The sequence below is a fragment of the Neofelis nebulosa genome, chromosome 15 (genome assembly GCF_028018385.1).
Source record: "Neofelis nebulosa isolate mNeoNeb1 chromosome 15, mNeoNeb1.pri, whole genome shotgun sequence".
In the NCBI taxonomy this organism is placed as follows: Eukaryota; Metazoa; Chordata; class Mammalia; order Carnivora; family Felidae; genus Neofelis; species Neofelis nebulosa.
Genome location: NC_080796.1, coordinates 67,529,116 through 67,542,173, shown reverse-complemented (window position 1 = coordinate 67,542,173; position 13,058 = coordinate 67,529,116). Strand labels below are relative to the sequence as shown.

Sequence of the window (13,058 nt, the reverse complement as noted above, 5' to 3'; positions counted from 1 at the left end):
AGGCCACTGGTCCTAGGTGAACAGAGACCAAAGGTGATACAGGGTGGTTGGTCAGAGAAAGAGGTCACAGGCTCACCCTACTGGAAGTGTCTTTAAACTTGATGGGATAGCGTTAGGATTTCTATGGTGCCCGTGGAAGCAACCCCTTTCTTTGCGTGGTACTTTATGGTTTGCCGAATGCTTTCACATCTGTATTCCTATTGGATCTTCAAAAACACCCCAAGGAGATTGGCAGGGGAAATACAATTAACTCCGTTTTAAGAGGAGGGTACTGAGCTTTAGAGGTCTAGAATGGTTTGTCTAAAGTCCCACAGCTGGTAGAGGGCAAAGCCAGGACAGCAAGCCCAAGGTTGAATTCCTTGTCCCGGGCTGACAGGTCATGTCTACAGATCTCTCCCCCAGGAGTTTTGGTGGGGGGCGGGGGAAGTAAAACCATCTCATTCATAGAAATGGGATAGAAATAAAGGTTCTCTTCTGGGTCTTTTTTCTACCTCTGGCATCCAACCCTTAGCATTGAAGACAGCGGGAAATGTCTTCGTTTTACTGTTCGCTTAAGAAGCATTAAGAGTCCTAGCCATCAGTCTGTACCTCCCAAGCTCCCCGCCGGTGGAGACAGCGACCTCTGCGTGATCGTCCACCACCCTGGCACCGGGCACCACCGAGAGCTGGCCAGAGCCAGAGCTGGCGAGCAGGCTTTCCTCTTTAGTGAGGGCCTCAGAAGCCCTTCTGTTGTATGGCTTGCGTCGGATTGCCCACCATTATGAGGGGTTCGTGCACTTTACTGGCTTTTCCCTTCACGTTCTGCCCTCGGCAGCTGCGAGATCCTTGGCGTTACTCCTGTCGTTATGCATGGACCCCAGGACCCCCATCTGATCCTAAGGACTAGCTCCAGTCTTCTTGCATCATCTCCCCTTGGACGTGCTTGGATGAAAGCAGATCCTGCTGTGAATTGGACATGAAATGCCCCTCTTTCACCAGCCTGGGTGAATTAGTCAGCTCGGGCTGCCGTAACACAATACCGTCAACTAGGGTGGCGTAAACAGAGGCTGGGAAGTTCGAGATCCGGGTGCCTGTGTATTCTGTTCTGGGTGAGAGTCCTGTTTGGCCACCTTCTCCTCGTACCCTCACATGGCGGACAGATATCCTTACATATCCTTCCTCTTTGTAGAAGGGCACTAATACCGTCATGGGGGCCTCCACCTTCACGATCTCCTCGAAACCTACTTACCTCCCGAAGGCCTCCCTCCTATGACTCTCACGTGGGGGGTTAGGGCTCCGACAGGTGTATTTTGGAGTGACACAGACTTTCAGTCCAGAACACCAGGTCTTGGACTTTGTGCACACCAGGTTTGGTGCGATCCGTGTGCCGAGTCCCCCTCCGTGTCTGCAGTTGGAGTCTGGTGACCCCTCACGCCCTCTCCCTCGATGGCACCTTTCCCCCCCTGATCCTGCCTTGGGAGGAGGGCTGTGCTGTTTCTGTTCGGCATGGACTGGGGCAGTTAACAGACTCAGTCCCCTCGCCTAGGTTCTTGAGCCCACCTTGATAGAGGAAGGCTGGATCAAAGTAGCTCGTGGCACAGAGGGGACCAAGAAAGAAAAGGAGGGGCTTTGCATTCTCCGTCTGCCAATCGCCTGCGATAAGCCGGGGCCTCCATGGGCCCATGAAGTGTTTTTATAACTGTGTTGTATTTGTCCAGCCAAGTGTCTGGACTTCCACTGTCAATTCCTTCTCTGCTTTCAGATTCCTTCCTGAACGAGCAGATCCCTTGAGGTACTGCTCAAGATATGGATTTTTATAGCAGACGTGGAGTAGGGCTGGCTCTAGACCAACGGAGGATGGAACCAAGGACGAACAAAAATAAGGAATTAAAATCAGGTGGACCAGAAAGGTTAAACTAAGGAGGCAGGACAAAGAGGCAGGATTGTGTGGATGAAGGTAGAAACTACAGCACCCAGCTGACACCAGCTGGTTCGTAAGGATCAGAGGATCCAGAATCTCAAGCCCTGGAGCATGACTGTCATAGGTGCAGAGTTTAGTTCAAGGACTTTTCTGGGCTCAGACACCAAGTCTTGAAATGGATTATAGTGAAGGGTTTAAGAGGAGAGCCTCTGGAGTGGGGCTGCCTGGGTTCAAACCCTGGTCCCTCAATTTGCCAGCCTACGTGATGTGGAGGTTTCTCTTAATACTATTTCCTAAAAATGTTTATTTGTTTACTTTTGAGAGAGGGAGTGAACGAGCAGGGGAGGGGCAGAGAGAGAGGGAGACAGAATCCCAAGCAGGCTCCACACTGTCAGCACAGAGTCCGAAGCGAGGCTTGAACCCGTGAACCGGGGAAGATCATGATCTGAGCCGAAACCAAGAGTCTGCCGCCTAACCGACTGAGCCACCCAGGTGCCCCCTGATATGGAGATGTTTTGTTTTGTTTTGTTTTGTTTTGTTTTGTTTTGTTTTTTAACTGTTCTGCTTAATATGTGTTAGTGGTGGTGTTCTCAAGGGGCCCTGCCTGATTCACTTCCTAGCAGCTGAGAGTTCCTCTCAAAGCTTCGACCTTGACCTTGAGCCAAGGGCTGAGGTCAGCCTTTAAATGGACTTGCTGTCCCAGAGCCCCCTCTACCCATAGCAGTAACTGCCTGGGTGTTTTCGTTTTTGCAGAAGACTGTCACTGCCATACCCGTCACTGATCACCGGTCACTGCCACACCTCATTTGGACACTCCCGTTAGGATTCCTGGCCTAGTTTTGACCCCTTGCCCAACTGGAAGGTACTGCGAAGGTCTCAAACATGAGTAATAGCCAGGCCTTCACGGTTTATGGCAAGTAAGAATATCTTCCATGCACACCCTGTTTGACAGTTTACAAAGTGCATTTATTTGCACCATTTACTGACCGTTTTTAAGGTGCTGTGAGGTCTACAAAAAAAAGTATAAAAAATGGATTATCTGCCTTAGGGGAGCTTCCAGTGTTTGGGAGAGAAGACCACAATACACAAGCTGCAGACGATAATGTTCGGTGAACTTGTAATTAGATGTCAGGGATTAAAAGTACAGTGATATTTCAGAGACCGAAGCCTTGGCTTAGAGTTCGTCATAATTAGAGTTGGCTTCGTAGAGAGGAGGTGGGGCAGGGTGAGGTGCTTGGGGGAGGCACGAGGGTGGGAGAGGAGGCAGTCACCAGCACTAAGGAGGTGACTGGAGTTAGGAACCACTTCTGCATTGGAAGGGAGTGACGGCGAGGATGTGGGCTTGCCTGTTGAGCACGATGTGGGTTATGGTAGCAATGGAATAAGATGATGCTATGGATGGACTGTCTGTGCCCCCCCCAGAAGTCACGTGTTGAAACCTAATCACCAATGTGATGGTATTTGGAGGTGGGGCCTTTGGGAGAAGACTGGGTCATGACGGTGGGGCCTCCACGAATGGAATTAGTGCCCTTACACAAGGGACCCCAGAGAGTTCCCTCACCCCTTCTGCGATGTGAGGACAGAGCGAAAATGGCCTTCCGTCGAGGAAAAAGGAAGCAGGCTCCTGCCAGACACCAAATCCTCTGGCACCCTGATCCAGGACTTTTCAGGCTCCAGAACTCTAAGAAGTAAATTTCTCTTGTTTATGGACTGATGGCTCTGCCAGTCTGTGGTCCTTGTGTTAACAGCAGCTCAAACAGACTAAGGCAAGATGAGTAGGGTCAGATTATGGAAGGGAGACCCAAGAGAATTTCAAGTAGGTGGTTCACGTATGTATTTCATCATTTAATCCCTGTCCCAACAGCCCTATCCACTTAGTGGCATTGGCCCATTTTTAATAGAAAGTATACGTGATGGTGGATTCCCCCTACGTCTGTCAAAGCCATGCTCTTTCCCTTCCAGCGTGCACCCATTCAAGACAGGCTTACAGGCTAGACGTGGTTGGTGGTGGGGAACCTTCGTGGCTTTCTTACAGAGGAAGTGTAAGTGCAAAGGGGTTACTAATGACGTTGTTTCCTGCACATGGGTGTGTCTGTTTATAGAGGACGAGGAAATCCTCTGGTGCATAGATAGAGCAACCCAAGAGGCAGACCCGAACGTCAGATTACGGACTCCGCTCTCAGGATCTGCACCTTTTCCCACGTCCCGGGAGCGGCCAGCCCGTTTATATCCACACAGTGCCCTCCCTGAATCACAACCAGCATCAAAGGCGAGCTCCTTTTTGGGTCCTGTGTGTCTAAAATTTATGATGCTTTCAGATTACCAAACACAATTCATTTGGCAACGAAAGAAAATAGTTTTGTGCTATTGCCTCTGTGTGTGGGAAATTGCATTTTTGATGAGCAAAGCTGTTGGCCTTCTTCACGCTTCTGGTTGAGAACATGAGCTGGTGGCCAGGGCCTCGAGTGAAAAATCCCAGGAACCAGTCACCCAGCTGCCACAGCCCATCTAGAGGGAAGCAGACCATATCCCCATGATACGTTAAGCCACGTTTTGTAATCGGTTGGTTTTCGTTAGCCGTTAGCCGATGTATACGCTAACGACTATCTGAGTAAAAAGGACGCTTATTTTTAAAAAAGTTTTAAGTTTACGTATTTATTTTGAGAGAGAGTGTGTGTGCAAGTGAGGGAGGGGCAGAGAGAAAGAAGGAGAGAGAGAATCCCAAGCAGGCTCCACGCCATCAGCGCAGAGCCCAGCGCGGGGCTCAAACTCACGAACCTCGAGATCATGACCTGAGCCGAAATCAAGAGTCAGACACTTAACTGACTGAGCCACCCAGACGCCCCTAAGATAACTCTTTCCTAAAGAAGATTCCTGTGATAGATTTTGTTGTCAGAAAGTGGGAGATTGGGGGTTGTCGAAGGGAGGACAAGGGGATTCGAAGGTAGAGGATAGGTTTCTGTGTCTTCTCTACAGGGCGGTTTCTGGTTAATTCCAATCAAAAACGTTAGTTCCCTTAATCCCTGGTGGTCAGGCTGGGTGACCCCTCGAGGTGACGCTTTTCTTTTCAATTGCCCTTGAGCTCACTAGTGCGAGACTTTTTTTTTTTTTTTTATCAGCTAGAGATCATTTCCTTTTCTTCCACCTTTGCTACTACCCACACAGTGCCAAGGAGACCACAGTGAAGGGGACCGTGTCCACAAGCCCCTCCCTGGCCTCTGGTCTGCAGGGCAGTTTGACAGACAACTGTTTTTAGAACTGTTGTGCTCTGTTAATTAGGACTTGCTGTGTTCCAGACTCCACGGGGGGACCCGTTTGGAGATGGAAGGAGCTCTAAGGTCATTTTAATTTAGATTTATCTGCGATGGCAGAGATATCATGTAAGTAGTGAGGAAACTGTCCTCACGTAGTCGGGGTGGGGGGCGCGGGGGGGAGAAATAAACTAAATCAAATTCTACATGTATCTTCTGGTATCCAGGCCGGTGTTTTGAGACACTGGCTTGCCAATAACTATGAAAAGCTTCCCTGGGTTTTCCTCCGACTCCTCATCAGCCCGCTAAAGGTTACGTGGCTTCCACGTTCTCTCTCTCTCTCTCTCTCTCTTTTTTTCCACGTTCTTAATTAACCACATCAAATACTTTGTTTCCTGGGCTGGGCTTTTTATTTGGTTGATGAATAATACCCGGGCAGGAGACGATGACAGGAGATGATGGAGGACTAAGAAGCCCTCGTCAAAAACTCTGTGGACACTTTGAAAAGGATGAAATGACTCACGGGGCAGGCAGGGGGGCCAGTCTGCTGCTGTCGCCACTGGAGAGGCGGGAGGCCACTGTCAGGACGTAAGAGCTCAGTAGAAGACATGCAAAGGTAGGAGGTAGCTGAAGGGCTGCTTTGAAAATATGTGATGGGACATGGTGTGTGCAGTCACCTGGGCTTTCGCTAGACGTTGGCAGCCCTTTTGGGCCTTTGGATTTTTTTTTTTTAACGTTTATTTATTTTTGAGACAGAGACAGAGCATGAACGGGGGAGGGGCAGAGAGAGAGCGAGACACAGAATCCGAAGCAGGCTCCAGGCTCTGAGCCATCAGCCCAGAGCCCGACGCGGGGCTCGAACTCACAGACCGCGAGATCATGACCTGAGCTGAAGTCGGACACTTAACCGACTGAGCCACCCAGGCGCCCTGGGCCTTTGGATTTTTAAGGTCACACCGTGAGATCAACAGGTTGTCGACCGCAGTCCGATCACTGAATCTGAGACCTTACATTGCTCTTTAAGAAAAAGTCAGACAGACTGTATTCATTTAATTATTGCCTAAGTAATTAAGAGGCAAAATTTACTGCTACTTTTGTAGTTACTTTTAAAATTTACCTGATAAACAATCTTCCGCCTTTGAATAATAGCACTAGAGGGTTTCCATCGATGTTTGTGTTCTCATTCGATCTTTGTCACCACTCCGTGAAGTAGGTTCTTGGGGCAAACACGGATCCCACCCCGTCTTACAGGTGGCAAATCTGAGGCTCGGAGGAAGGAAATGACGGCATGGAGTCCACAAATTGTGTCTCCTGACCCCAAGCTCCTCTTAAAAATAAAACTCAATGGGCGCCTGGGTGGCTCAGTCAGTTAAGCGTCCGACTTTGCTCAGGTCATGATCTCACGGTCCGTGGGTTCGAGCCCCGCGTCGGGCTCTGTGCTGACAGCTCACAGCCTGGAGCCTGTTTCAGATTCTGTGTCTCCCTCTCTGTCTGACCCTCCCCCGTTTATGCTCTGTCTCTCTCTGTCTCAAAAATAAATAAACATTAAAAAAAAATTAAAATAAATAAATAAATAAATAAATAAATAAATAAAACTCAAGCCACCGCTCTGATCCTAGTTGGACGAGGGAGGTGCCATTGGAAATACCAGTGATGGTGTGAAATTAATTAATGGTTTCTTCCTTCCTGGTGGGAATGAGATCTCATAGTAGAGCAGGTGCATTACTTTGTCACATGTGGAAGTCTGGCCCCTACCTGTGTGTTGGTGGTGGGGTGGACGTAGATGGTTTAACAAATGCAGAAGGAAAGCCTGTTTCCAGGCAGATGGGTCTCACAGATATCCCATAAGGAACTAGAAATTAATTACTAAAAGATTATATTTTAGAAGCTCATGAAACAAACATTTATTTTATTCATTTGCTTTTTTTTTTTTTAAGCAAAGCTTTTAAGCTTGTTGGGGTTTGCCTGGAAGAGAAGACATTAATAGTTTTAGAAGTACAGATTCAGAAGGGATCCAATTTTAACGTTTATTTTTATTTTTGAGACAGAGAGAGACGGAGCATGAATGGGGGAGGGTCAGAGAGAGGGAGACACAGAATCCGAAACAGGCTCCAGGCTCCGAGCTGTCAGCACAGAGCCCGACGCGGGGCTTGAACCCACGGACCGTGAGATCATGACCTGAGCCGAAGTCGGCCGCTCAGCCGACTGAGCCACCCAGGCGCTCCAGAAGGGATCCAATTTTAAACGCCTACCCAGTGGACTTACAGTACCACAAGCTTCAACAGGACTGGCTGGTGTCACCCAGATTTTGTCTAAATACTCCTCGAAAGGGGTAGTAAGAGCACAGAGCTTTTCTATCTTAAAGGAGCCTTGGAGATCATTATTATTTAACAAAAAGTTGTTAGGATATTCTGCGTCTCAAACAGGCTGTTTTTTCTCCTGATGGACTGAATCTCTCTCAGTGAGATTTTCTCTCATCCATCTGAGGGCTCCCCTTAGACACAGTGTAAAAGAAATCCACTGCTGTTTTGTACAACGGCTGCTCAGATATTTTTTTTTTAAGTTTATTTATTTTGAGAGAGAGAGAAAGAGAAAAAAAGAGAAAGAATCCCAAGCAGGCTTCATGCTGTCAGTGCAGAGCCCAACACGGGGCTTGAACTCATGAACCGTGAGGTCACAACCTGGGCCGAAATCAAGAGTCGGGCCCTTAACCAACTGAGCCCCCTAAGCGTCCCCGGCCACTCAGATATTTGAAGACCCCTATCTTTATCCCTTCCTCTTCTCTTCCCTAGGCTGAACACTCTCATTTCCTTGAGTTTCTGTGTGTTATTTATACTCTGTGCTTTGTTCCTACTTCTACAGACACTTATGAGGCACCTACTGTGTGCGAGCCTGGCACTTTGAAACGTTTAAACTTTTTTCTTGCAGTACGAATTACAACCTGAGAACTAGGGAAGAGAAAACTGGTTGCATTCATTTCCTTTGTGCTCAGAGAATAGAAAACGAAGTATGTGTACGTGTGTGTGTGTATACGTATGTGCACATACATACGTGTGTATGTTTTGACAACAGGGAATGGAAACCAGAAGGTAAACAAATGAGAAAGAAGTCGAAAAGTTAGTTAGGCATTTAAAAGAAATCCCTCTACGTTAGATGGTTTAAAATATTAATTAATTGAGGAGTTCATTATAGCTGCCTCTTGGAGACAGAACTGTTCGCAGATACATTGCAGTCGATTGTGAGTAGATTTCTCGATGCCTCTGAGGGGAGGACCCCAGCTTTCAGCAGCTTGTTGGGTTTTGTTCCAGACCAGTACATAGAAGGCCCGTGGAAACTTGGTTGTGTGACTTTTCCTCAGCAGTCTGGGGACAGGTGGAGAGAAACCCAGTGATTGCATTAGGCCAAGTCTGGGTTGCTCACTAGGTGACAAGGAGCTTTAAGGACAAAGGAGAGGAAATAATGAAATGAACCATGAGGTGTAGCTGAGGATAGGAAAAAAACAAAAAGAAAGTAAGGGAAAACCGAATTACAGAGAGACGCGTTAATTTAAGCTCTGCTCCAAGTTTTGATCTTTGGTCCTGAGCAACTCAGATTTACCTTTGTTTTGTCTTTGCCGATAAAATTATTTACCCAGAAAGAAAGAAACTTGTTGAATAAATGAATACTGTAAAGAAGACTTTGGGGGGAATGTTTGAAGTATCCCAGCAAACAAAAGCTTGCCTTTAAGTATTTTCCTTGTATAGAATAGAAGTACTCAGTAAAAATGCATTAATGTGACACATATAATCACAATGTAATTATAATGTAAGTCTTTCTTATAGATTTATCAAAACAGATGTGATGGGGGCCGTTTAGGCTCAGCAGGTTAAGCGTCCGACTTCGGCTCAGGTCATGATCTCACGGTCTGTGAGTTCAAGCCCCGCGTCGGGCTCTGTGCTGACAGCTCGGAGCCTGGAGCCTGCTTTGGAATCTGTGAGTCCCTCTATCTTTGCCCGTCACCCACTCACGCTCTGTCTCTGTCTCAAAAACTAAATAAATGTTAAAAAAAAATAAACCAAACAGTTGTGATCTACCGGATGTTATAGGCCCAATGAAAAGAAAGGGGAAGAAATCATCCTACCTTCTTTATTTTATTTTATTTTATTTTATTTTATTTTATTTTATTTTTAACATTTATTTATTTTTGAGACAGAGAGAGACAGAGCATGAACAGGGGAGGGTCAGAGAGAGGGAGACACAGAATCTGAAACAGGCTCCAGGCTCTGAGCTGTCAGCACAGAGCCCGACGCGGGGCTGGAACTCACAGACTGTGAGATCATGACCTGAGCTGAAGTCGGCCGCTTAACCGACTGAGCCACCCAGGCGCCCCGCATCCTACCTTCTTTAACATAGTCTCTCAGAGAGCCATCCTTGAGCCATCCCTACATCAGCTTGGCCCTTCTGGTTATTCTGAACTGGTGAGAAAATGGCTCATAAATTGCATTTGGGGATCGCTCAGTTTCTTTGCAGGTGTTTAGAAACGAGAGTGGTTTGGGTATGGCTCTTTCTGGACCCACAGGAAGGACCTATTCATCCATACACCCTCCCATCTGTCTGGCCATCTGTCTGGCCATGGACTCATCCATCCATTGAATAAATATTTATTGAGCATCTATCTACTACATGCCAGGCACTGTTCTCGGTGCTTGGAATACTTTAGTAAACAAAGCAGAAAAGAAAAAAAAAAACTTGACCTCAAGGAACTTTTATTTTAGAAATGATGACTTTTAGTTGCTTAATAGTTGCTGTTTTCTGTCAATTATCAAAGTTGGGTACTTCCAACTTAAAAAAAAAGCAAGGCTATTCGTGTAGGCTGAGGATAACCATGTCCCAGGTTCTACCCCCAGTTTTCTGCTACTGATGGGAGGCCGCCTCCTTCCTGGGGCTGTGGGGGAAACTGGGGGCTGCGGCATCAGGCCGGGGAGCTCTGGGGTCGAAATCCTGGGGTCGCTGCTCTACCGGGGCTTCCATGGACAGGAGGCCCTCAGCAGAAAACCACTTGAATGGGAGGAAAGAAGCTCTTCCCTTTCCTCTTCTCCTAACTTCATGAACCTTCCTTCCTGGTGGGATCCCTGCAAGGGCAGGGCAGCTCGGGGCTGCGGGGCTTCTCCATCATTCTGTTGCACGCTACCCCCCCCCCCCCCCCCCAGCCTCCAGTTCTGCTTGGAACCCAGCCTGCGAGTCTTCTGATGCAGAGAGCGGCTCGCTAAACATGTCCTGGGGAAAGGGCACAAAGGGAGAAGAAAACCTCTAAGGGAGTGGTCATTCTAGGACCCTCATCCAATTTGGGTTCAAAACTCAAAGTTGCCAGATACAGATCAGTTAGTGGATGGCAGTAACTTACATTTGCGTGACCCCTATTAGCATCCGTGGAGAGGTGTGCAGCTTCCAGATGTCCTATCAGGTGTTCTGGCACCTGATGCCCACCAGGGTGCCTTGCGGTGGAAGAGAGAGCCCTGTTCTGTAGAAGAGGAAACCCAGCATTTCAAGGAATGGCCCGGAGGTCCTGTAAAAAGCATCCACAATAAGACTTTCTTTTAAAGACTTGTATTTTTTTAAGTTTATTTATTTATTTTGAGAGAAAGAGCAGGAACAGAGGAGGGGCCAAGAGAGAGGGAGAGAGAGAATCCCAAACAGGCAGTGCAGAGCTCAATGCAGGGCTTGATCTCATGAACAGTGAGATCATGACCTGAGCTGCAATCAGGTGCCTAACCGACTGAGCCACCCAGGCGCCTCTAAAGATGATTGTTAAGTAACCTCTACGCCCGACGTGCGGCTCGAACTCATAACCCCGAGATCCAGACTCAAATGCTCTACTGAGCCAGCCAAGTCCCCCGCCTCCACAACTAAGACGTTTAAGTCTGGCCCTGCGATTCCGAAGCCAGTGCTCCTTCTAACTGGCTACATGTCTTCCCCTCTGTTATCTTGACTCACACAACAAATGAGACAAGCAGGGTTTGTGTCATTATCTTCTTCCCTGTGCTACAACCCGGAGAACCGAGGTGGAGAGGCTAAATGCTTTGCTTGGGGTTGCTTGCATGGGTGGGGGTAGAAGGGACCTTCAAACCCAGACCATGTGAATGGAATCAAAGCCTTTCTGCTGTGTCATCTTGCTTAATGTGTCGGGAACCACCACCCCACCTGGCTGCACACGACACGCCCACGCCCACACTTGGTTTGGATCCATCACTGGGTAAGCTAGGTAAGGCTGCTGAACCCGGTCTACAGACTTAACACTTACTGTGATGGTAAAATCTATGTGCTTGTGCGGTACGGTGCACCTTTCTCTTCTTTCTCGTATTGACGCGGGATCACTTTCAGATTTATAGTTCCTCTTAAGATTTCTTTTCTGTTGTTTATGTGCGGAATATCCAAGAGCTAGACTTACATTTAAAACAGCCTTGTGAATATCCTTGTGAATTCCTCAGGCTCAAGCATGCTGTTTGCTTTTTGTAGATGAATCTGTAGATACATCTACCTATCTCTGGCAGATAGCATTATCATCGTGTTTTCCCTGTTTCTTGATACTTTGTGAAAGGATTGCAGAAATGAAAGAACTGTCTTTATTCTTTGATCTCTCTTACACTTTATGAATTCTGAAAAACGGAAGGAGAACAAAGGGAATCTATGTGTTAGTGCTTTCCCTAAGTTTTGAGAAGCGGGTTTTAATGGTTTTATTAAATTAAAAAATTTTTTAGAAGCCAGAATGGACAGACCCTGGAAAGAAGGATCCCATGTGGTCAAGGCAGACCAGGATACTTCTCTGACCTCAGCCCTTAGGTTGAGAAGACTGTATTTAAATGTTTAAGTGTCCTAGACTCATAGACCTGCTTCTCTGGGCATCAAGATGTGTTTGGATGTTACTTCCTAAGGGGAATAAATATGGAAAGAGAATGAGCGCCTCACACATCGAGAAGTCACTTACAATGGGAGGAGCCTCCTGAGATAGAGTCTTTCTTGTACCACATGTATTGGCAAAAGAGATTTGAGGCACTAGACTCAATAATGGAACTTTTTTGTTCTTAAACCTAAGTAGTCATATCCAGCATATAGAAAGTAAATAAACTTTCTATAGAATTTTATGGTTAGGAACCACTTAGTCCTGTGTGTTGAGCTTTAGTAACAAATTCAGAAGAGGACTCACTTATAAGTATGTTACGGCGTTTAATCATGACCTTGACGCCAGGAGTTAGATGTGAATTACTAGAGCCAGTTACTGGTGGGGAAACTGAGTCCCAGAGAGGTTGAGTGACACAGGATGTTAACGTGCCAGGATCAAGACTTGAGCCTCGTTTTCTGACTGCGGAGTTGTAGCTCTGTTAAAGGGATGTCGAATCATCCAAAGGCATTCGCAGAATCTTCCAGTGTTCCTCAGACTCTTCTACAGCCGCCTTTCTGAAGGCTTCCTCTGTCACGGCTATTCCTGGGAGACGGGGATGTCTTCTCCTAGATCTCTCTGCATTATTTTTGTTGTTGTTATTTTTAGTTCTATTTTCATGAAAAATGTCCTTTTAGCTCATGAAAATAGCGTAGCGGCAGCTTATCACAGAATTCCAGAACGGAAAGGTCTTATCTCACCTACAAATTAGGGGCACCGTCATGCTTCCTAGGGTGGAAGGAAGCAAAGTCAGCTTCCCCCCAGTGGATGACTAAAGCCAGCAGGTCCTAATTCCATCCTGGACCCCAGGCTCTGCTCTTTTCCTCCCTCCTACCTCTCGGAAGCGTGAAATAACGCAGAAGTGTTTCCGGTTTCCCTGCGAGGGGACAGGGGTCCCGGAGACCAGAGGAGAATTGCTATTCATGCCTTCTGTACCGGGAACAATGCTAGGACTTTCATAAACATTTTTCTCAATTATCAACAACAGTTC

At 47.2% G+C, this 13,058-nt stretch overlaps 1 protein-coding gene across 4 annotated transcripts in view; it reads left to right on the top strand.

Moving 5' to 3' along the window:
* The window catches only part of PBX1 (PBX homeobox 1), a 299,046-nt gene that overhangs the window by 109,038 nt on the left and 176,950 nt on the right, over positions 1-13,058 (top strand). Inside the window, exon 1 of one of the 4 annotated variants that reach the window (XM_058700008.1) lies at positions 10,695-11,383. The exons of 2 other annotated variants lie outside the window; for them this stretch is intronic. In XM_058700008.1, coding sequence (XP_058555991.1) covers positions 11,206-11,383 — 178 coding nt within the window. In that variant the 5' untranslated portion in view covers positions 10,695-11,205. Of the gene's footprint in view, positions 1-10,694; positions 11,393-13,058 lie in introns of those variants that run through there. One more of the 4 variants, XM_058700007.1, reaches the window with a different exon arrangement.